The 26,028-nt window shown below is 42.1% G+C and overlaps 1 protein-coding gene across 2 annotated transcripts in view; it reads left to right on the top strand.

Annotated features, from left to right (window-relative positions):
- The window catches only part of LOC115081983 (putative methyltransferase DDB_G0268948), a 95,181-nt gene that overhangs the window by 54,990 nt on the left and 14,163 nt on the right, over positions 1-26,028 (top strand). For both annotated transcript variants that reach the window (XM_029586224.1, XM_029586223.1), the window contains exons 4-6: positions 1,363-1,523; positions 13,381-13,594; positions 18,389-18,489. In XM_029586224.1, the coding sequence (XP_029442084.1) occupies positions 1,363-1,523; positions 13,381-13,594; positions 18,389-18,489 (476 nt within the window). The remainder of the gene's footprint in view (positions 1-1,362; positions 1,524-13,380; positions 13,595-18,388; positions 18,490-26,028) is intronic.

Here is a 26,028-nt window from a genome sequence, read left to right as displayed (position 1 = left end):
TGAATGAAGAGAAGAGGCATGGGGGTGGCTTGCGGGAATGACGGCTACTACCTGATGATTGATACCCTTATTCAATAAACATACACATGGTTAATGCGACTCCAACATTGCTCTATGCTTCAATGGCAAGAGGAAATGTGGGAAAAAGGATTTGCATTCACAAATAAGCGTGGGAGTAGCTTGCTTGTTATGGCAGTTAATACCCCAAACCAATTAAGCCTGATACTTCACTTTGAATACATATACAGTGCAGCTCACTGCTTCAACGGCAGGGGGAATGAAGAAAAGAGGATTTATATTCAAACAACCAACAAGGACTAAATTGCACAGGCTGGGTAAGCAAGCGTGGGAGTAGCTTGCTTATTGCGGCGGTTACTACCCCTAACCAATTAGGCTTGATGCTTCACTTTGATACAGCTCCAGCACTGCTCTCTACATCATAAGGGCCCTGACCTCAGCAGTCAGAGTAATAGATAAATATGAGAAAAATAAATGTGAAAGCTTGCTGGGCAGACTGAATGAGTCATTTGGTCGTCTTCTGCCATCATTTCTACGTTTCTACGTTGAATTTCTCTATGAAAGGTAAAAATGCAAACATGCTCACACTGAGATTTACGACACTCTCTCTTCTAATAGTGAACTTTTTCACTTAATATCTCTCCTTCATCCCAGCAGTTTATACCCTTTCACAAGAACTAGACTAATATAAATAAGGAATACACTGAAGTCTTCTGTATATTCTAAGCATGGCAAATTACACTATTATAGAGAGATGTCATCCAGCAAATGGACCTGCTCTACTTCTTCTCCTATATTTCCCTTCCAATAGTCTGAGGTCAGGTCTGTATTGGTTTAAGTCTAATCTGGTAGTTCTGAATCTCTGTGTGAAGGGCTTTACTTACCCAAACCTTCAAGAGAGTTACAAATTATAGATTTCTAAGTTATGTATCCATTTTTTTTATTTCAAATTGGGAATTTACAGCCCCTGAGGATTTGGAAGTCTCAAGTGATTTTTCAGTAGTGATCCCTGATGGCAACTTAGGGTCCAGAGGGAACTGGGGTTTCTGAAATATGCCCCCAGCCAAGGGTTGCCATTATGATAGCTGTGCAAAGTTGAAAGTGGGATATAAAAAAAAATCCCCTGAGTAATTGCAAATATAAGTTTATGGGGGGTGGGAGTAGGTGGGACCTGATATTTATTATTTGGACTTTGAAAAACAAAAGAATGCTTTTACATTTGGGCATGCATTTTCCTAGGCCTTTGATAAAGTTAATTGTATTTGAATGTACAATATGTGCAGTGGTTTGGGGTCCATGAGGGGCACTGGTGCATCTTCTTAAATACCTCTTCTCCTCTTGCAGAAAGGGAAGCCCTTTGGCCTAGCAGTGGATGTTGGCTGTGGAACAGGACAGAGCACCCAAATTCTAGCCCCTCATTTTGAGAAGGTAGTGGGTCTTGACATCAGTGAAGCACAAATCGAAAAAGCCAAACAGGATTTGTATGCAGCAAACATCTCTTACTGGTAAGTCATTAAAGTGTTAGTCCTTTTGCCGCTGTATTAAAAAGGGCAAAGCAAATGAATCAGGAAGGATAGAAATAATTTGAATTGATGTTTATTTCTGTGGTGACCCCCTTGGGATAAGAACATAAGATATGCCATACTGGGTCAGACCAAGGGTCCATCAAGCTCAGCATCCTGTGGCCAATCCAAGTCACAAGTACCTGACGTATTCAAACATTAAATAGATCACAAGCTACTTTTGCTTATTAATTACGTCTCTTCCTCATACTGAGGAATCATATTTTGTTATCCTCTCTCCTCTTCACTTCGAGGATCCACGTTAATGTTAATGTTACTGTTACTTCTCTTCTATTCTATTTCTTGTTACCCTCCTCCCAGTTTTGACTCCCCTGTTAAAATGTAATTTCCAAACTTAACCAGTTTTTGATGTAAACCGGCATGATGTCCACAACTAATGCCGGTAAATAAAAACGTTTAAATAAATAAATAAAAAGCAATTTATAGATTTATCCTCTAGGAACGTATCCAAATCTTTTTTAAACCCAGTTACACTAATCGCTGTAACCACATTCTCTTGCAATGAATTCCAAAGCTTAACTATGTGCTGAGTGAAAAAAGAATTTTTTTCAATTTGTTTTAAATGAGCTACTTGCTAACTTCATGGAGTACCCCCTGGTCCTAATATCTGAGAGAGTAAATAACCGTTTTACATTAACTTTTTCAATTCCTTTCATGATTTTGTGGACTTCTATCATATCTCTTCTTCTTCAAACTGAACAGCCCTAACATATTCAGCCTTTTCTCATAGGGGAGCAGTTCCATCCCCTTTATCATTTTGGTTGCCCTTCTCTGCATTTTCTCCAGTGCAGCTATATCCTTTTTGAGATGCGGTGACCAGAACGGCACACAGTATTCAAGGTGTGGTCTCACCATGGAGCGATACAGAGGCATTATGACATCCTCAGTTTTATTTTCCATTCCCATTTTAATAATTCCTAACATTCTGTTTGCTTTTAGGATCGCCACAGCACACTGGGCGACAATTTCAATGTATTATCCACTATGATGCCTAGATCTCTTTCCTGGGTGGTAATTCCTATAATAGAACCTAACATTGTGTAACTACAGCAAGGGTTATTTTTCCCTATATGCATCACTATGCACTTGTCCACATTAAACGTCATCTGCCATTTGGAAGCCCAATCTTCCAGTCTCGCAAGATCCTCCTGCAATTCATCACAATCCGCTTGAGATTTAACTACTCTGCATAATTTTGTGTCCTCCACAAATTTGATCCCCTCACGCATCATACCCCTTTCCAGATCATTTATAAATATATTAAAAAGCACCAGTCCAAGTACAGATCCTTGAAGCACTCCACTGTTTACCCTTTTCCACTGTGAAAACAGACCATTTAATCCTACTCTCTGTTTCCTGTCTTTTAACGAATTTACAATCCACAAAAGGACATCACTAGATGGTTCAAGTTAAGACTGTGTAGGAAAGGAGCATACCACATCGCTACAGCATTGGTGTGTGGTGGTTGAATGGTAGGCTCCTGCCAATTAAGTTCAAATAGGTTCAGAGATCTGTATGACTTTCTGAGTTAGTTTGGAGAAGGAGGAATTTTATATTTTTATATTCTGTATTCTCTGCATATTACCTGAACAGAGGTCCTTGCTGAGAAATCCAAGGGCCAACTTCAATTCCAAGGGCTTAAGATGTCCAAACTTCCTATACCGTTCATAAGCCCACTACTTTCAAGGATTCCCTGTCAGGGTGGGGGGTGGGTGCTATACTCTCCAAGGCCAGGAGCATTATTTTCACATTCTTTAAGATATACAACAATCGTCACGCTGGATGAGGAATGTGGTTCCAACATAACTTTACTAATAATTGATTTTAAAGTGAAGTAAAAGATAACTTAAGTCCTTGTTCAATACAGTCCATACATAATCCTCTTCCAATAAATTTATGACTCTATACTGATGGTTTAATCTGATCATTTAGTTTCCACATACCATCCCAATTTCAGGGGCAGTTTTGGAGCTTTGTCCCAAAATGATGGACATGATACGTGAATTATTCTATTCAAGAATAGGCTTCTTTCTTCTTATTGAAACTCCTCCCAGATAATCCTGATGATATGGTAGTGATTAACATCAAGTGAGTGTCACTGTTCTCCTCTCTTCCTGTTCTTTCCTCCTTCCAGGAATGATTTAAAATCCATTCCATGCATCACCTCTGACTGAGAGACTCCTTTGAAAACTTCTTTTTCATTGACGGCACTTAAATTCCCTTGGCCAAGAAGAATTTAGTTGGCTGGTAAAAATAAATCCAAACAAAAATAAATCCAAACAAAAAAATAAATCCAAACAAAAAAATAAATCCAAACAAAAAAATAAATCCAAACAAAAAAATAAATCCAAACAAAAAAATAAATCCAAACAAAAAAATAAATCCAAACAAAAGGAAGGAAAGGTGTAAAAAAAAACTTCCTTCAACAAAAATGGCACAAAAAAACCCAGAAGGAAATAATAATCCTTGGAATTGGGGAAAAGGCACCCCTTCTACCTCTTTCTATACCCAGGCCTTAATCCGTAAAGCCCGAAAGGGTCCTCTCCCAAAAGCAAAAAAAGAAAAATGGACAGAACAGAAACATCCTGCCTCCAAGACAAGATAACTAAAAATCCACACTCTTTCTAGATGTTTCCCTTTTTATTAGTAAAAAGTAACCAACAGGGCAGCCTACATGAGAGCTGTAATCCACTTGATATGCTTTATCTGTCATACACAGATGTTATGCTCTTCTTAGTAGAAGTCCTCTACAATGGATTCTAGGCCTTGGTGTCCTAGTTACAAAGTACAGAAAGTTGATAGTTATCCACTTAACCTATCAGATATGTTGTGTATTATCACAAGTTTTGAGTTGCATGATTTTTAAAAATCATTTTTGGAGTTCCCTGGTGAATCCCTAGTCCTGACTTGGGAAAGCTAGTATAGGAAACCTGCTGACTTCATCTCACACCCAGTGGATGGACTGTGGTGTGACTTGCCACATGGTACCCTCAATTTTGAATTTTTCTAAATTTTTTGCCTTTTGGGTTGGGAGGAAGTTTTTGTCACCATCCTTTCTGCCCATAAGGTGGGACAAGAGAGAAATCTTTCCCAATGTGCAGCGAACTGAATGTTTGTCCTCTGAGATGTTAGTTTGCCATCTGGAGAGGAGAAGTAAAAGTAAGAGTGTGTTTTCATCTGAAGACCTCCACTGTTGTCTTCAACCTGAGTCCAGAAAAGAAGATTAGGAACAGTGAAATGTTTGGAATTCCCTTGGGCCTCGGATATTTACAGGAAAGTGAACCTGACAGTCTTAGGAGACCCCAAGCCTATCCTAGAAGAACTGCTATTCCAAGTCCTGGAGTGTATAACATCTCAGAATCTGAAAGGTTATCTGCCTACTTTACCAGCAACCCACAAGAAAGGCTGCCAGAGGTCACCATGAGCAATCAAGGCTTCAGGCTGCACAGCTCTAGATTCCAGAGGCTCTGCACCCAGGGCCAGCAGGAGGTATTAGGTAGCTGCCTAGGGTGCCGGACGTGGACAGGGTGCTGTGGCTCGATATGAGGGCAGCATTTATGAAAGCAAATGAGATGAGTGCTGGGATGCAGAGGTGAGCAAAATGGGGCTCTGAGGTGTGGGCCATTTGAATCTGGTGGAGATAGGTAGTGAGAGATATAACATGATGGCCTGATGTGTCCAGCCACCTTAGGCGGTGATGTCCCTTGCACCAAACTGTCTGCACCTCTTGCAGTAAAAGAGGACTGGAAGGATCATCTGCATACCTTACCCAGCAGCCCCTTTTATTATAAATTTACTACAGCTTGTATACAGAGAGAATTTAATTCAAAATGAGTTAATAAGGTGGGTAACTAGATAGATATAACTAAATTAATTGTAGTGTTTTGAGGGTCATTGTCTGACAAATATAAAGTAATTCAATAGAATAAAAGTACTTTAGATTATCTTTACATCCCTACTCCTTTACAAATTTGAACTCAATAATAAATCATCAAAATTAAGATGCAAAAAGTAGTCCAGTTTCGAGAGAGAGGCTTTCCGGTCTTTTGCATTGAGTGCCACATGTATGATTATCTCCCAGCTGGCAAGAGGATATATGTGTGCACTAGGTGCAAAGGGCTCTTATCTCTCAGAGAATGAGTCCAATTTTATTTTCTAAAGTGTTATCGTGTGCGTTAGGGCCCTAATGCATGCAATGATATGCAAATTAGGGGGAGGGGAGGAGTCGGGGAAGGGCGGAGTCAGAGGTGTCTTCGCTGCCAGTGATAATGTTACATTATCATTGGCAGCACGCTGAATAGCACCACCTTTCACGGTGGCGCTATTCGGTGCGAAAGCCGGCGCACCGCCATGGTGCGAAGGCTGCGGGTTTTCACAGGCCCGCCCCCCGTTTTCGCAGGATTTGTCATTCTGCGAAGAATGATGAATCCTTGCCTAAGGGAGATGGAGAGGTGTATTGAGGAGACCTTTAAGGACAAAGTAGAGAAGTCCCACCTTCAATCTGGCAGCCTCTGTGTTGCCTTGCAAGAGAAAGATCACTTGGATTGAGAGCATCACCTTGGTGAGACAGGAAGCAATCCTCTGGCTAGGACCAGCCCTCAAGGTGATGTAGTATCTTCTCGCATCAAGGATAGTCACCAAAGGCACATGCCCAGGAGGGAAGGGTTAGGATGGTCACTGTAGTTGGTAATTAGATTATTAGGAAGGTAGATAGCTGGGTGGCTGGTGGATGTGAAGATCGTTTGGTAACTTGCCTGCCTGATGCAAAGGTGGCAGACCTTGCGCATCACATAGATAGGTTCTTAGATAATGCTAGGCATGAGCTGGCCGTCTTGGTATATATGGGTACCAATGCCATAGAAAAGTGCAGTAGATAGGTTCTGGAAACTAAATTTAGGCTTTTAAGTAGAAAGTTGAAACCCAGAGTCTCCAGTGTAGCATTCTTGGACGTGCTCCTTGCTCCACGTGCAGGACCCCAGAGTCTTAATGCATGGATGAGACAATGGTGTAAGGAAGAGGGATTTAGGTTTGTTAGGAACTGGGCATCATTTTGGGGACACGGAGGGGCCTTTTCTGAAAGAATGGGCTCCACCTGAACCAGAGTGGAACCAGGCTGCTGGTACTAATCTTTAAAAAGGAGATATTGTAACTTTTAAACTAGATGATAGGGGAAAGCCAACAGTCACTCAGAAGTGCATGATTGGGAATGATGATTCTTTGAAGGATACTAAGAAATACCTACAGTACCTAAATGTAATCCACTTTGAAGCACTGAAAAAAGTGTAACAAGCGGGATATAAATCTAAATAAATAAGAGAACAGGGAAATTAGGGCATCCCAGGAGAGAGGCTGCAATAAATGCTGAAGTGGACTGGGTGCCTTTAAGTAAAGAGCAGACCAAGCAGAAAGATCCCAAATTACCCCTGTCAACCAATAAGCATACTTTGAAATGTTCATGCACAAATGCTAGAAGTCTAAAATATAAGATGGGAGAATTAGAGTGTATAGCACTGGATGAAGTGGTAGATATAATTGGCATCTCAGAGACCTGATAAAAGGATGATAAGCAATGGGACACTGTGATACTAGGTTACAAATTATATTGAAATGTGGTGGCACTATATATTAAAGAGGGCATTGAGTTAAGTTCTGCATGAAACAAAATGCAAATTTGAACCTTTATAGATAGAAATTCTAGGTGAAAAAAGGAATAAAATAGCAGTGGGAGTATTTAGTATCCACTTGGACAGACTGGACAAACAGATAATGAAATGCTAAAAGAAATTAGGGAAGCTAACAAAATTGGCAGCACAATAATGATGGGTGATATCAATTACCCCAGTATTGACTGGGTGAATGTCATATCTCAGGATATGCTAGAGAGGTAAAGTTCCTAGATGAAATAAATAATTAATTCATGGAGCAGCTGGTACAAGAACCAACAAGAGAGGAAACTATTTTAGATCTAGTCTTTAGTGGAACACAGGATTTGGTACGAGCAGTAACAGTGTTGGAGCCATTTAGCAATAATGATCACATGATCAAATTTTACTTAATAACTGGAGGGAGGACACTAAAGAAATCTACTGTGACAGCATTTAACCTTCAAAAAGGTGACTGATAAAAATGAGGAAAATGGTTAGGGAAAAAATTGAAAGGAGCAACTACAAAGGTTAAGAGTTTAGATCAAGCATGGATGTTGTTTATACATACCATTTTGGAAGCCCTGATCAGATGTATTCCATGAATTAGAAAAGGTGGAAGGAAGGCTAAACAACCACTGACATGGTTAAAAGGTGAAGTGGGAGAGGTTATAATAGCTAAAAGAACATCTTTCAAATGAAGGAACTAGGAAACAGCATAAGCAGCACTGGCAAGTTAGATGTAAAGCATTGATAAGGAAGACACAGAGAGAATTTGAAAAGAAGCTTGCCATGGAAGCAAAAATATAACAGACTGTTATAGGTATACTTAAAGTAAAAAGCCTGTGGGAGATTCAGATTATTAGATGATCAAAGGATAAAAGGGGCACTTAGAGATGAAAAGCCATATCAGAGAGACTAAATTAATTCTTTGCTTCATAGAAATAAAGAAATGACAGTAGAAAAGGACCAAATGATCCATCCAGTCTGTCCAGCAAGCTTATGATTATGACAGTATCTGCTGCACTGTGCAGGTTACCCTCAAGCTTATCAGTTTCCCAGACCGTAAAAATCAGGGCCCTTGGATGCTGTTTGAATCCAGTTTCCCTTAACCCTTGCCGTGGAAGCAGAGAACAATGTTGGAGCTGTATCAATTCAAAAGAATCAGGCTTAGTGATTAAGGGTAGTAAAAGCCGCATCAGCAAGTTATTCCCATGTTTTTTTTTCTACAAACCATAAAAGTTGGTGTCCTCATCGGTGTTCACTGAAGAAGATGTAAGAGAGACACCCATATCAGAAATGTTAATCAAAGGAACTGAAACATAGAAATGACAGCAGAAAAGGACCAAATGGTCTATCCAGTCTGCCCAGCAAGCTTATGGTAGTACCTGCCTCGCTGTGCAGGTTACCCCTATGCTTAGCAGTTTCCCAGATTGTAAAGGTCGGGGCCCTCGGTTGCTGTCTGAATCCAGTTCTCCTTTTCCTCCTGCTGTTGAAGCAGAGAGCAATAGAAGATGTACTAGGGAAAACTAAACAGTAGCAAATCACCTGGACTAGATGATATACATCCCAGAGTGCTGAAAGAACTGAAAAATGAAATTGTGGACTTACTACTGGAAATTCGTAAACGATCATTAAAATAAGCTATAGTACCTGAAGACTGAAGGATTGCAAATGTAACATCAATTTTTAAAAACAGATCTAGGGGTGGTACAGGAAACTACTAGGGGGTGGGCATTCGGGAGAAACAAAATAGGAAATTAGGAAAAATTATCTATTTTCATTTTGTTATCAAAGCAAAATAATTGAAAATCTGACAATTTCATTAGTTTTCAGGTTTTGTTTTGAAAACAAAATTGAAACATTGGGCCTGGGCCTGGGCCTGGGCCTGAGCCCGAGGCCAAGGCCTTGCCTAGATATAGGCCACAGCCCAACCCAGAAATTGCAGCCTAGACCTGAGTGACACCAGGTTCTCAGCCAAGGCTCAGGCCAAATGCCAGGGCCTTGACTGAGACCCTAAAAATGAAAAAAAATGTAACTGCATTGTCGGGGATCTAGCTGCCATACATCAATATATAGTACCCTCCAATGGAGAGAAAGTGCTGTAGTTAATTAACTCCCGCACCTCCCAAGTGGATTGCATCATTTAAGCTAAGAAGACAGAAGAAAGAAGTCATCATGGAAGATCTTAGAGGACTGGGTGTTGGGCCTGGGTCTGGACAGAGGCCCCAGCGCTGGGACCCGCTCTCAGAATGGGCCACGATTGGGCCTAGGACCCAGATGTCAGGACATGACCTCCAGGTCAGGTCCCAACATTGGGGCTGGGTCCAAGCCCTGGCCTAGGGTAAGGCCCAGGCATCAGGACCCAGCCTCCAGGTCTGGTCACGGCATCAGGCCTGGGTCCGGGCCAAGGACTCGGTGTCAGGTGACTGTTTCTTGCCCAGGTTGTGGCATTGGGTCTGGACCAGGGCCCTGGCCTCCGGGTTGGGTCCTGGCATTGGGCCTGGGTCTGGGCCAAGCCCCTGGCATCAGTGCCCATTCTCTTGATCAGGGCTGTAGTGTTGGGCCTAGGCATGGGTCTGGTCCCTGACCTAGGCCGAGGCCCAGCTGAGTGGTCTAGGCCTTGAAACCTGGGCCTTGACCAGACCGAGATCACGGTGACCTACCACGGTCTAGACCTATGCAAAGCTGAGGCTTCAGCCTGGACCTAGGCATTGGGATCATCCTGAAACTTAAGTCCACACTGAAACTCTGGCGTTCCATAGGCCTAGGCTGCGGAACATTGCCATGTCTTCAGCCTACTCCCTAAGGAAGGCCTATGCTTTGGCCTGGGCCTAGGCCTCAGCCTCAGATCCCCCTGACCAGGTACATGAGGGCCAGGGAGGATCCGGCCTCAGCATTTTTTTGGGAAGGAGGAATGGATGGGGGTTTGGGAGGGCCAATTTTGTGTTTTTGTTTCAGTTTTTGGGTTTTTTTTTTTAAATGTTTATTTCATTTTTTAATGAAATAAACACTGACTGAAATTAAATTTGTGGAAATCAAACCCCCAAACATGAAATGAAAAACAAAATGAATACTTTTCTTTTTCTCCATCCCTAGAAACTACAGACTAGTGAGTCTGACATCTGTGCCAGGCAAAATGGTAGAAACTAACATAAAGAACAAATTTGCTCAACAGATAGGCATAGTTTAATGGGACAAAGCCAACATGGATTTAGCCAAGGGAAGTCTTCCCTCACCAATCTACTACATTTTTTTGAGGGCATAAATAAATATGTGGCTAAAGGTGAGCCAACTGATATGTATCTGAATTTCCAGAAAGCATTTGACAAAGTCCCTCATGAGATACTTCTTATGAAATTAGAAAGTCATGGGATAGTGGGCAGTGTCCTATTGTGTATTGCAAACTGGTTAAAAGACAGAAAATGGAGAGTAGGGCTAAATGGTAAATTTTCACAATGGAGAATAGTGAATAGTTGGAATGACCCAGGGGATCTGTTCCAGGACCACTCCTTTTTAATATATTTATAAATGACCTGAAAATGGGCATAACGAGTGAGGTGATCAAATTTGCCAATGACACAAAATTATTCATTGTTGTCACATCACAAAAGGATTGTGAGAAATTGCAAGAGAACCTTGCAGAACTGGGAAACTGGCAGATGAAATTTAATGTAAGCGAGTAAAAGATAAAGCACTTAGAGAAGAATAACTGAAATCATAGCTACACAATGCAAGGTGCCACATTAGGAGCCATTAGGAAAAAATTCTAGGTGTCTGATAATACGTTGAAATCTTCTGCTTAGTGTGCAGCAGCAGTCAAGAAAGAAATTGGAATGCTAGGAATTGTTAGGAAAGGAATCAAGAATAAAACAGAGAATATCATAATGCCCACTGTATTGCTCCATGGTGCAATCTCATCTTCAGTATTGTGTGCAGTTCTGGTCACTAAAGATGTGCAGATGTTTGTAACGCAATAGGAAATATCATCTATATTTCCTATTTTGTTGCATTTCGGGAAGCAAAACAAAATAGGACTCTCTACCTAGGTAACATCAAGCTAGATTGAGAGAACATTGCACAAATCTCATCTTTGAGTGAGTTTCCTCACTCCGAGGGTCATCAAATCTTCACAAGAGAGCACTGTTCTGTTCGTACATCTCACATTGAATGTCAAAGTGGCCCCTAACCCCCTACACTAATACCTAAACCTCACCTCGAGTTACTAGATGGGCCTCCCATAGAGATATAAATACCTATCTAGGGTGAGGGCATTATGGCTAGTCTCTCCTTCTCTCCCTCCCAGGACTATGCTCCATGATCCTCACAGGCATTAGAGAACACATCACACAATGCAATCAGGGCTTAACACTACTGAAAAAGGTTTAGCTAAAATCGGTGTTAAAACCATGCAATTGGGCTTCACAAAATGGTAAACCCAGCCCACTCCCGCCCCTAACTCCTCCTCTTTTTTGGATTTGCATCGCACCATACGATATGGCGCTTTTCGCATGCAAAAACGCCTTATAGCATTTTGATAAATGACCCCCATAGACAGGAAGGTTGGGGAACTGAGAAATGGATGTAACAAAGACTGAAGATTCGCAGCAATAAAATCTAATTTTGGAATAAAACAGCAACTAGATGTTGCTGCAATTCAGCAGAGTTCTTACAGATTAGGAAGCGAGAAAGTAGGATAGAAGTTATTGTGGTTGAATGCCGCAGCTGATGATTTAAAACAAGGAGACTTCAAGGTAAGATGGCTGCTCATAGGCACTTGCCTACTTTGCCAATCGGTAAATCTTCCCCTGAGCACACTGACTTGTTTAATCAATTTAACCCTGTACCAACTTGGTATTACATGTAATAGAGGTACTATGTTAAAGAAGAGAAGTCCATCTGCAGAGGTGTAGCACTTCAAGGTAGAAAGATATCGTATGAGCATGCAGGAATTCCATTAACAAAACCAGTAGGAGAACCAGCCATAGAGGGATTAAGGAGATCCTTACCGATTAAGTATATTGTAGGTGTGAATGAAGAAAAGATTCTTCACCTCAAATACATTGTATATCAGATTCTTTCTATTGAATAAGTTTTGTTACAGTAATTCTATTCTGCATTGTGTCTTCCCAGAAATCACACCCAGAGGGCCTAGACATTGAGCTTCTTTCTGCTTGGCAATACATCATAGCAGTAACCCCATAACCAGATTAAATAGTGAAAGTCATCATGAAAATATCTGATAGATTTGCTCTTTTTTTGGTTATTTATTCTACTTTTTTCCTCTAATCCATTTCGATTGGAACTTTAAATTCTCCTCGTCTCCTTGATTTTTCACATAAGAGTTTAAAAATGTCAGTGACGCCCCTAGACACTGCTGGTGTGTTTTACCTGCTCTTCACCCCCACACCTATGAAATTTTGATACCTCCCCTTTTCACTGCAAACCTTGGATTGGTATCCTATTTCACTCCTCTCCCTATGGGCCTTGTATTACTCCCCTCATCTCTCCCCCACATCCATGGTCTTTCAGTCACTGGCTCTTCCACTGTGCATCTCTTCCTCCTCCTGAATTTTTTTATCACTTTCCCACCCACTTCATACACTATTGATCAGGCCCTCCCCCTCCCCACCATCAATATTTTATCTCTGGCAGTGGTGGCTGTATCAATAGTAGCCATAGGTTAAGTGAGCTTGGAATTGAGTCAGCCTGTGCTCACAGTCACAGGCCCTGCCTCCTGCATGGATGCTTATTGATGGGACCAGTGAAACTGTAAGCGTCAGTTGGCTTATTATTCACGTTCACTCAAACTGTTGGTAATAGCGCCAGAGCCAGGAGGTCAGGAACGGAAATGGCATGAGGAATCAAAGGATCAAGAGGAAGGATTAGAGATCTGTATAGTGTGTGTTGGGGGGAGAGAGGTATGTGCCCACAGGTCTACAGAGGAAGGAATTTTGCTGTCTTATGTACAGGTCTAGTGTGTACATCTAGACTTGCATGCAGAATGTGGTATGAATGAATGACTTTTTCATTTTGTAATTGACATTACCACAAAAAACTTTAGATTCTGTACATCCTTAGAGAAAATGGTCCCTCATGATGGCAAGTTTAAGAAGATTCCCTATTTCATATTACAGTTTGTCTTCCGCTGAGGAACTGCCATTTGAAGATTGCTCAGTGGACCTGATAACTGCTTCTGCAGCTATTCATTGGTTTGATATTGAGAAGTTCCTGAAAGAAGCAGATCGTGTTCTGAAACCTAAAGGCTGTATGGCATTTCACTGCTACAATACAAACCGGACCGTTCACTACAGAGACTGCTCTGAAAGTCTTACAAATGTCCATTCTGAGGTGGGAGTTAACAATTCACTGTTTTTAAAGAACAGTTTTATATCAACAGCTAATTGCCATGTTATTTACATAAAATACGACGTAAAATGTTCCATTTAACAAATGCAATTACTTTCCTCCCCCTCATTTCCCCATCCTTTCCCATTAGCGATAGCTAAAGCCAGAAGAATGCTGGGCTGCATAGAGAGAGGAATATCGAGTAAGAAAAGGGAAGTGATTATCCCTTTGGTACAGGTCCTTGGTGAGGCCTCACCTGGAGTACTGTGTTCAGTTCTGGAGATCGTATCTCCGAAGGGACAGAGACAAGATGGAGGTGGTCCAGAGAAGGGTGACCAAAAGGGTGGAGGGTCTTCATCAAATGACTTATGAGGGGAGATTGAAGAATCTAAATATGTACACCCTGGAGGAAAGGAGGTGCAGAGGTGATATGATACAGACTTTCAGATACTTGAAAGGTTTTAATGATCCAAAGACAAACCTTTTCCATTGCAAAAAAATCAGCAGAACCAGGGGTCACAATTTAAAACTCCAGGGAGGAAGACTCAGAACCAATGTCAGGAAGTATTTCTTCACGGTGTGGGTGGTGGATGCCTGGAACGCCCTTCCAGAGGAAGTAGTGAAGACCAAAACTGTGAAGGATTTCAAAGAGGCGTGTGGGATAAACACACTGGATCCATAAAGTATAGAGGATGTAAATGAAGAGAAGAGGCATGGGAGCAGCTTGCGGGAATGACTGCTATTACCTGGAGATTAATATCCTAATTAAATAAACGTACACACGATTAATGCGACTCCAACATTGCTCTATGCTTCCAACGGTAAGAGGAAATGTGAAAAAAAAAAGGATTTGCATCCACAAAAAAGCAGGGGAGTAGCTTGCTTGATACGGCGGTTACTACCCCAAACCAAATTAGCCTGATACTTCACTTTCAATGATATCCAGCATAGCTCTCTGCTTCAACGGCAGGGGGAATGATGAAAAAATTTATATTCGGACAACAACCAACAAGGACTGAGTTGCACAGGCTGGATAAACATGTGTGGGAGTAGCTTGCTATGATGGTTACTACCCCTAAACAATTAGCTAGTTACTTCACTTAGATGCAGCTCCAGCACTGATACTTCACTTAGATGCAGCTCCAGCACTGCTAACTACATCGATGGCGGGGAGGGGAAAAAGGGCAATAGATTGGCGGGGGTGGAAGGGAAATAGAATAAAAAAGTCACTTACAAGGGACAAGAGAAACAGATAAGGGGGGGGGGGGGGAAGTGAAAGCTTGTTGAGCAGACTGGATGGACCGTTTGGTTGTCTTCTGCTGTCATTTCTCTGTTTCCCTTAATTCCCTCTTTCCCGCTTTTCTCTCTTCATTTCCTAACTTCTCAGAGAACATCAACAGATGCAATGCAAATCTTTATTATCTATCAAACCTTTAACAAACACCTGTGCAAATCTGTTTTATCGAGGGCAATTTTCAAAGCCATTTACCCGACTGAAAATTGTTCCACATATAGCAACTAAAGAGTATGCTCTGGTTTCCCAACCCATGTACTTCTAGTCACATTAAAAAGAGGCAGTCCCGGCGGGAGGGCATGCTTAGGATGGGGGAGTGAAATTCATGTGCAGAATAGCATGCTCAAACCTAAGCACATAAGAACATCAGAGATGCCATGCTGGGTCACCAGGAAGTACCCAGCGAATCCCAAAAGGAAAATGTATTTCTGATGGAATTTTTCTCCTGTCTGACCCACTCTGCTTGTTCATGGTCAGAGCTGGGGGTGTGCCATGTGGACATCCCCCATGCCTCCAGGAGAAACACTGACTGTGAAGCAGAAATGACTCAGAACTCTTCTGTGGTAGAATACAATAATTATTTACTTGGGAAACTGGAATAGAGGATTAATAAATATTATAAATATAGTTACTTGGTTCTATACGTAGTAGTATGTTATATTTACATTTACATTTTCCTTTGAAAATTATTCTGCAGCTTTTTAAAATAAAAAACATAGGCCTCATTTTAAAAAGCATTTCCATGTTTAGAATTGGGCGTGTAAATGTGCTTTTGAAAATTGCTACAATATATGCCATTGAATTGTCCATAGGATTTACCTGGGTAAGTGCACTTTATCGAGTAGATTTTCAAAACGTTGAGCGCGTGGCCGGGCCTTGCGCGTGCAGTGTGCATCTTCACAGGGGCCCAGCCACGTGTGTAACCCCAGTTACAAGCCGAAGTGCCGGACCCAGTTAAAGGGGTGGTCAGGGAGGGGTGGGGCTGGAGGCGCCGGTACAGTGACCATTTGCTGCTGTGCCGGGGAAGCACATGCTGGCAGCCTCCCAGTGTGCACAAGGTACTATTGCTCCAGGGGAGCAGCAACTTTAAATAAATAAATAAATAAATAAAATAGGTAGGGTAGGTTTAGGGGGTGGGGGTAGGGAAGTTCTCTCCCACTCTGCTCTTTAATTGGAGCAGACTGGGAGGGAACTGGGGAAGCCTGGGATGCAACGCCATGTGAAAATTGCATTATTCTACCCCATTGCGTGCGCCGCACGCCCATGCGCACGGGTGGATTATAAAGTCCGGTGCGCATGGCGAGCAGATTATAAAATCTGGGATATGTGCATGCAGCCCACCGATTTTATAACGTGGGCGCCAGCGCACGCATGTTATAAAATTGGCACGTCCATGTGCGCGCGCATATATTAAAATCTACCCAATGTGTGTAAATGTCTTTTGAAAATTGTTACAAGTGTTACATTTACATGCACAACTCCTTTGAAAATTCAACAAAGTTACACATGTAAGTTCACTTTGAATATTGATGTAACTTGGATGCATGACAGCTCACAGATTTATACAGTCTATTATAAACTTATCCCCTTAATGGACAAAGAAACATGGCCACATTTCCTTCCTCTATTTCAATGGCCTTTAGCTTTTTACATTATTAGTGGTGCCTATCAACCAAAAATAGCATTTTTTTCATGTCTGGCATTGGGATTTCACAGTGCCTGCTGAAAGGAGAACTCCAGGGAGGAAGACTTAGAACCAATGTCAGGAAGTATTTCTTCACGGAGAGGGTGGTGAATGCCCTTCCGGAGGAAGTGGTGAAGACAAAACTGTGAAGAATTTCAAAGTGGCGTGGGATAAACACTGTGAGGTAGATTTTAAAAACATACGCACGCGCGTACTTTTGTTTGCACACCAGGCGCGAACAAAAGTACGCTGGATTTTATAAGATACGCGCATATCTTATAAAATCCGGGGTCGGCGCGTGCAAGGGGGTGCACATTTGTGCAACTTGCGCGCGCCGAGCCCTGCGCGCACTGCCCGTTTCCTCCGAGGCCGCTCTGGCGCAGCAGGCCGCGGCCGGCGTAGCACCAGAGGCCTGCTGCGGCCTGCTGCGCCAGAGCGGCCTCGGAGGGAAAGGGCAGTGCACGCAGGGCTCGGCGCGCGCAAGTTGCACAAATGTGCACCCCCTTGCACGCGCTGACCCCGGATTTTATAAGATATGCGCGGCTATGCGCGTATCTTATAAAATCCAGCGTACTTTAGTTCACACCTGGTGTGCAAACAAAAGTACGCGCACGTGTATGTTTTTAAAATCTACCGCACCGGCGCAGCAGGCCCTGACACAGGCCGCTGTGTTGGGCTACTCGGCCACGCCCCCGGTCTGCCCACATACCCCCGGACACGCCCCCGACCGCCCCTATTTGCAAGCCCCGGGACTTACGTGCATCCCGGGGCTTGCGTGCGCCGCCGAGCCTATGCAAAATAGGCTTGGCGCATGCAGGGGGGGTTTGGGGTAGGTTTTTTTTTTTTGGGGGGGGGGGGTGTATGCGCGTATCCCTTTGAAAATCTATCCCTGTGGATCCATAAAGTCTTGAGTATGTGAATGAAGAGAAGAGGCATGGGGGTGGCTTGCAGGAATGAAAGCTACTACCTGGTGATTAATACCCTTATTCAATAAACATACACACGGTTAATGCGACTCCAACATTGCTCTATGCTTCAACAGTAAGAGGAAATGTGGGAAAAGGGATTCACATTCGCAAATAAGCGTGGGAGTAGCTTGCTTGTTATGGCAGTGACTACCCCAAACCAAATAAGCCTGATACTTCACTTTCAATGCATATCCAATGTAGCTCTGTGCTTCAATAGCAGGGGAATTGAAGAAAAGAGGATTTATATTCGGACAATAACAACCAATAAGGACTAAATTGCATAGTCTGGGTAAACAAATAAGCGTGGGAGTAGCTTGCTTATTGTGGCGGTTACTACCCCAACCAATTAGACTTGATACTACACTTTGAATACATATACAGCGCAGCTCACTGCTTCAATGGTGGGGGGGCGGGGATGAAGAAAAGATGATTTATATTCGGACAATAACAACCAATAAGGACTAAATTGCATAGTCTGGGCAAACAAATAAGCGTGGGAGTAGCTTGCTTATTGCTGCAGTTACTACCCCTAACCAATTAGGCTTGATACTACATTTTGCAGCTCCAGCACTGCTCTCTACATCAATGGCAGCATGGGGGGGGGGGGAGGCAGGGAGGAAAGAAATTAGAACCAAAAAGTTACCAATAAGGACCCTGACCTCAGTGGTTAGATTAACAGATAAGTATGAGAAAATAGTGTGAAAGTTTGCTGGGCTGGGCAGACTGGATGGGCCGTTTGGTCGTCTTCTGCCGTCATTTCTATGTTTCTATGTGCTTTCAACTTGTTGGGATGTGACAGCTCATTTGTGTCACCAGGGGACATTTTTCACTTTTCATTGCTGTGTTTTCAGATGCGGAACTTTCTTCTAAACTATGCAAATGAAAAATATGAAGTTGTTAAAACAGAATACCAAGAAGTACTTGATACCATCCCTTACCCAGACAAGCAGAGGTAAGGCACTTACAGAGGGGTAATAGTTATAATCTGTAGTAGCAAAAACAAAGCATAGGTTGGTGGCACTTGTAAATTTATTTTTTGTGAGTTAAAACTGGCAAATAAAATGCATAACTGCATTTGCAAAATTTTGCGCATGTTTAATTTAGTTTGCAAAAACAAAATGCTAAATGAGTTGAAAAGATCATGTAAATCTGTTAATTAGCAGTGCAATATTAGCTAAATTAAAGGTGAAAATTTTGCAGAAGTAAACATTTTTTACAAACTTTAACTTGGGGAGATGTAATTTTTTTTTTTTTTTTGCACAATTTTGCATGGACATTATTGCAAAAAAGATGCCATGATTTCAATTTACATATTTAAAATTTCTGTGGTGCTGACTCTGTGGCAAAATATTTTGCTGTTTAATATATTAGCTTCTAAAAGATTGAGAGGGATATTTTTAAAGGGATTTCTGTGAGTAAAAATTTTTTTACCCACATAAGAACATAAGATATGCCATACTGGGTCAGACCAAGGGTTCATCAAGCCCAGTATCCTTTTTCCAACAGTGGCCAATCCAAGTCACAAGTACTTGGCAAGTACCCAAACATTAAATAAATCACAAGCTTCTCTTGCTTATTAATTAATAGCAATTTATGGATTTTTCCTCTAGGAACTTATCCAAACTTTTTTTAAACCCAGTTACACTAACTTCTGTAACCGCATCCTCTGGCAATGAATTCCAGAGCTTAACTACATAAATCACCTGTCTGAAAATTACCCATCCCGTATGCAGATAACAGTACATGCTTAGTTCCACAGGGAATATACTTTAACCTGCTTTTAAAGTGGAGACATTCCTGAGGTGGAGTTAGGTCAGGAAAGAGAGCTACATGCACAATTTTGGATATTTGAGCCTAACTTTCAATCCTATTTTTGGTACCAGATTTGCACGCATAAGTAGATGTGTGGAGATTTATCCTAGTATTTTATAAACTGTGCAGTAGATTGCATAGGTTGGGTTGTGGCATTGGGCCTGGGCGTTCTCTCATCCAAGGCAGGATCCCATATACACCCAAGGCAGTAGATTGCTGCACAGTTTATAAAATACAGTATAGTTCTGCTCTGAAAGTACATGCATATTTCAATTCATGTGAGTATTTGCAATATAATGAAAGCTCTTACTTTACTTTATAAACATATGCAGATATATTTTGCATGCTAAAAAAATATGTACATGTAAAAAACCCAGATTTATACATGGAGGCAGGTATATTTTAAAGTGTTGCCATTTAGGAAGTAATTTTACACGTGTAAATGAAACATTGTCACAATTTTAAAAAGTAATTTGTGCACATAAAGTGCAGTTACATGTGAATATCCTATGGACAATTCAATGGCATATATTATAGCAATTTTCAAAAGCTCACTTACACGAGTAAATTTTAAGTGTGTAAATGCTTTTTAAAATTGGGCCCATACTGTCTGGAAAATACTTGTATACATACTTGAAATCGCCAGTTTGCCAATACCTTCACTAGTTCACCAGTCCATCTCCAGTTCACCTCGATCCTCTAGCGCTTCACCTTGAACCCCCCCCCCCCCCCACCAGTGTATCCAGACCTCCCACCCCAAAATTGCAGTCTATTTCAGTTGTGCTAGTCTGTTAGCAGATGTAAAATTGTATGAATAAGTTGGATACTTTATAAGATTTATACATAAATTAACAACTTCCGCACATACCCCTTGACCTCACTGTCTCTAGACTGCCCCTTTTTTGAGCTGATAAATATATGCATGAAACTGAAAATACACAAATAGTTTTGAAGTTTATAAAATAGCATATAATTCATGACATACTACTTATGTGCGTACATACTACTTTTCTGTCCGTAACCCCTTTGCAAATTTAGACACATGCATGGGCTTCAGTCTGACCCAGAGCCAGGTCACGACACCTGGGCTTCGGCCTGGAACCAGGCCTGACACGGAGACCCCACCAGGACCTCAGCCCGGACCCAGGCCCAATGCTGGGGCCTCAGCTAGGAGGCCAGGTCCTGACATCTGAGCCTCATCCCAAGGTCAGGCCCAGGGCTGAGAGCCTCTTCTTGGTCCTCTTCAGTCTTCAGCACTTGCAAGCCAAATGATGCCATCTTCTGGGTTCGCACCAGAGTACACATTGCTGTACATCAAAATGGAACCTTCTACTGGAGTGAATGCGTTGGAGTTAACTCTAGCACGACCCCAACAGACTGTGTCATTTGGCTTGCAAGTAATGAAGAACGAAGAGGACCAAGAAGAAGCTCCGAGGCCTAGGCCTGGACCTGATCCTTGGCCCAGGCATCGGGACAGTCTCCTGACCGAGGTCCCAGCGTCTGGCCTGGGTCATTAGGACCTGGACTCTGAGTTGGGTTGTGACATCCAGGTTGGGTTACGGCATTGGTCTTCCTGTCTCTCGATCTCTCTCTCTCTCGAAAGTAAGCCTGGAAAGATTAGGTTTTTCATAAATAGGAGCAATAAAGGAGACCTCACCCTCTGATTGCCCCCCAATGATTTTAGTGCCTGTCTCCACAATAGAATTGTATGTGCTAGAATGGGGCTAGTCCAGCAAGTTCTTCTACTATAAGGGGAGCACCCCAAGATTGATCACCTCAGCTTGAAGCTTCTCCAGCTGTAGCCACACTTCATATTCCAAGCTTGACCAAGCCTTCATAGAAATAAGCCTGGCTGCCCAATAATAGATCCGAAGATTAGGTAAAACCATATCTCCCTGGGACTTGGGCAACCAGAGCTTCTGCAACCCCAACCTGGCCCGTTTCCCTCACCAGATACATTTCAAGATTTTTATTCAATTCAGTAAATACACCTATAGGAATAGAACAGGATACATGCTAGAACAAGTAGAGAAGTTTTGGAAGCAGAGTCATTTTAAGTTAGTAATCCTACCAGTCCAGGAGATAGGCAAGGACTCCCACATCTGCATTGGGAGGGAGCTGGTTGGACCATTTGATGACCGAGGGGGTTAAATGGGCTCTTAGGGAAGATAAGGTCATTACAGAAATAAATTCTTTGTTCTATGTTTACTAATGAGAATGTTGAGGAGAGAGTTCCAGAGATGGTTTTCAAGGATGATGATTGAGATTAACTGAACCAAATCACTGTGAACCTGGAAGATGTAGTAGGCCAGATTGACAAGCTAAAAAGTAGCAAATCATCTGGACTGGATGGTATGCACCCCAGGGTTCTGAAGGAACTAAAAAATGAAATTTCAGATCTATTATTTACAATCTGTAACCTATCATTAAAATCATCCCTTGTACCTGAAGACTAGAGGGTGGCTAATGTAACACCAATATTTAAAAAGGGCTCCAGGGGCGATCCAGGAAACTATAGACGAGTGAACCTGACTTCAGTGCCAGGAAAAATAGTGGAAACTATTCTAAAGATCAAAATCACAGAGCATATAGAAAGACATGGTTTAATGGACACCAGTCAGCATGGATTTACCCAAAGCAAGTCTTGCCTCACAAATCTGCTTCAATATTTTGAAGGGGTTAATAAATTTGTGGATAAAGGTGAGCTAGTTGATGTAGTGTGTTTGGATTTTCAGAAGGCATTTGACGAAAATCTCTCAGGCTTCTAAGGAAACAAAAAAGTCAGGGGATAGGAGGCTGTGACCTTTCGTGGATTACAAACTGGTTGAAAGACAGGAAACAGAGTAGGATTAAATGATGAATATTCTCAGTGGAAAAGGGTAAACAGTGGAGTGCTTCAGAGATCTATACTTCAACTAGTCCTTTTCAATATATTTATAAATGATCTGGAAAGGAATATGACAAGTCAGGTAATCACATTTGCAGATGATACAAAATTATTTAGAATAGTTAAATTACAAGCAGATTATGACAAATACCTAGCTGGAGGACTTTACAAGACTATAAGTTTTGGCATCCAAATGGCAGATGAAATTTAATGTGGACAAGTGTAAGGTGATGCATATAGGGAAAAATAATCCATGCTGTAGTTACAAGATGTTAGGTTTCATATTAGGAGCTACCACTCAGGAGTCATTGTGGATACATTGTGGAGTCATTGTGGATACATTGAAATCATCAGCTCGGTGTGCTGCAGCAGTCAAAAAAGCAAACATTGTTAGGTAGGAAGAGAATGGTGAATAAAATGGAAATGTCATAATGCCTCTGTATTACTTCATGGTAAGACTGCATCTCGAGTACTGTGTACAATTCTGGTTCCTGCATCTCAAAAAAGATATAGTTGTGATGGAGAAGGTATAGAGAAGGGTGACCAAAATGATAAAGGAGATGAAACAGCTATCTAGGAGGAAAGGCTAATGAGGTTAGGGCTGTTCAGCTTGGAGAAGAGATGGCTGAGGGGGGGATATGATAGAACTCTTTAAAATCATGAGAGGTCTACATGGGTAAATGTGAATCAGTTATTTACTCTTTTGCATAATAGAAGGACTGGGGGCACTCCATGAAGTTAGCAAATAGCACATTAAAAACTAGAGATGTGAATCGTGTCCTCGATCGTCTTAACGATCGATTTCGGCTGGGAGGGGGAGGGAATCGTATTGTTGCCGTTTGGGTTTTAAAAATATCGTGAAAAATCGTTAAAATCGTGAGCCAACCCCCTAAAACCCACCCCCGACCCTTTAAATTAAATCCCCCACCCTCCCGAACCCCCCCCCCCCAAATGCTTTAAATTACCTGGGGATCCAGCGGTGGTCCAGAACGGCGGCGGTCCGGAACGGCCCCCTCAATTGAATCCTTTTGTCTTCAGCCGGCGCCATTTTGCAAAATGGCCACCGCAAAATGGCGGCGGCCATAGACAAAAATGATTCGACGCAGGAGGTCGTTCCGGACCCCCGCTGGACTTTTGCGGCGGCCATTTTGCAAAATGGCGCCAGCTGAAGACAAAAGGATTCAATTGAGGGGGCCGTTCCGTACCACCGCTGGATCCCCAGGTAATTTAAAGCATTTGGGGGGGGGTTCGGGAGGGTGGGGGATTTAATTTAAAGGGTCGGGGGTGGGTTTTAGGGGGTTTTAGTGTGCCGGTTTTCCTGCCCTCCCCCTTCCCCCGATTTACGATTTTTTAACGATAAATCGGGGGAATTGGTATTGTATCGTGGCCCTAACGATTTTTGACGATTTAAAATATATCGGACAATATTTTAAATCGTCAAAAAACGATTCACATCCCTATTAAAAACTAATTGGAGTGACCTTAGGTTTGGATAGGTTCATGGAGGAGAAGTCCATTAAGTACTATTAATCAAGTTGTCTTAGAGAATAGCTACTGTTATTACTGGCATCTGTAGCTTGGGATCTACTTAATATTTTGGTATTTGTAGCCTGGATTGGCCAATGTTGGAAACAGGATGCTGGGCTTGATGGACACTTGGTCTGACCCAGTATGGCAATTTCTTATGTTCTTATTGTTTAAGTAGAGAAATAGCAGGTGAGTAATACCTTCCAAAAAGGTCTTTAAAATTCCAGGGAATAAATATCCCCAAATATACAAACCCCAAGTCCACCACCAGAAATTATTTTAGTGAAACTAGGATTGATGTTTTTGGGTCCAACAGAAACAGTTCCGACTTATCAAAGTTAACTTTATATCCTGCAAGGGAACCATAATACAATAAAAGCTTAAGAAGAGCAGGCCCAGATGTTTTTAGAGAGGTCATATAAATCAACACATCATTGGCATACAAGAATATTTTATGAGATCTATTCCCCATACAGAGCCCAGAAATATCAGGATATTTCCAGATAGCCTCCACTAAGGGCTCAATAGCTAATAAAAAAGCAGGGGAGACAAAGGGCAACCCTGCCTTGTTCCTCTAGTTATGATTAAAAAAAAAGGGAGATAATAGGCCATTAATATTTATACGTGCCCTTTGGCTTCTCATACACACCCTGCACCCATGCAAGAAAGTGGTCAGGCAGACCAACCACTTTCAAAATGGCAAACAAAAAGGGCCAATTTAGATGGTCAAATGCTTTTTCTGCATCAAGTTAGACTACAGCCCTCATCATCCCTTTCAATCTGGCCAAATGAAGGAGATTAAAGAGTCTCCTAGTGTAAGATGTAGAGTTCCTTCCTTTCACAAAGCCAGTCTGATCAGGGTGCACTAAATGGGAAAGGAAAGTCTCAAGACTCAGTTGTCACCTTAGCAAGTATTTTAATACCTGAATTGAGCAAGGAAATTGGCCTATAGGAACCATACTCTAAAGCGTCCTTGCCCTTCTTATATATATAAGCATCTGCCATGGTCCCCAGTGATTGATCAGACTCCCTAGGCCAGTAAATACCAGGATAAGAAATTGAGAAACCTGGGCCAGAAAGTTCTTTAAAACATCTATGCCTGGGCATTTTCCTCCAGGCAAGGCTTTGACAGCAGCCTGAATCTCAAACAAGGAGGTGGGCTCAGCCAACATATCTCGTTGGACATCAGGAAGAGATGGTAACCCTAAGTTATTTAAGAATTCCTGTATCTCAAGCAAGTAACAACTGTCTGGCTTCTGGTAGAGGTCAGAAAAGTATTGCACAAAAGCATTTTCAATGGCTTGAGGGTTGGTAGTAAGTTTCCCCTCTGACTGCCTAATTTCGATATGTGACTTGCATGCTCTTTTCTTAGCAACTTTTGCCAAGAACGCTCCAGGTTTATCTCTGTGCTCATAAAAACTAAGTTTATTAAACTTTAGGATTTTCCCAATCCTGTGTACTTCCAGGGATTGCAGATCTTGCTTATATTTCTCTAGAGCTTTAAATGTTCTAGCAGACCTCCTGCAGGTCGGATATGTTGTTTGTGCTCTTTGGAGGTAAGTGGTCTCTAAGGCCACCCTGGCCTGCTGGATAAAATACTATACTCCATTTAAGTTGGCTTATGTGCTCAAGGGAAAAAACCTCCGGAGTTGGAATGCACCTACTCTACCTGGGTATAATCAGTACCATGGGCGGAGATGCACGCTCTGGCTCCTGCTGACATTTGCAGGGTGGCTATTTGGTCCGTTTCTGAATTCTTTTGTCAAGCGTTATTGTCCTGACATGTTTGCACAGGAGGAATCTACTTATGGGGCGAAGGTTCTGCATGCTGCCTTTGCTTCCTCCCATCTGGGAAACTGAAGCTTTGGTACTTACCACTTGTAATGGCTGGACTGGTGTAGCAGGACAAGATGGAAGGAGACATTTTCTTACCTGCTAATTTCTTTTACATTAGTCCTACTTCACCAGTCCAGGACCCACCTAGGAAGCTTAGTTGTGTAGTTGTCAGATAATTTTTGGTTGGGTTGAGATTGAAGCCTGAGTTGAGGTCTTTGCTCCTATTGTGGTTTTTTTCCTTTATTTCCTTTTTCTTCTCCTCCTAGAAGCAGGGAGAATTAGTTTCAGTAGTTTGGTGTTGATGGGCAGGGGGTGGTATCTGACCTGAAGCTTTGTCATAAGGATTCTGGTTTTCTGCTGCTAACACCACCTCCTATGAAATGGCTGAGATGTCACACTGGAAAACAGTTAATCTGATTTGTTTATCCT

This window comes from Rhinatrema bivittatum, unplaced genomic scaffold, assembly GCF_901001135.1.
Source record: "Rhinatrema bivittatum unplaced genomic scaffold, aRhiBiv1.1, whole genome shotgun sequence".
In the NCBI taxonomy this organism is placed as follows: Eukaryota; Metazoa; Chordata; class Amphibia; order Gymnophiona; family Rhinatrematidae; genus Rhinatrema; species Rhinatrema bivittatum.
This window is presented reverse-complemented; position numbering and strand designations above follow the sequence as displayed.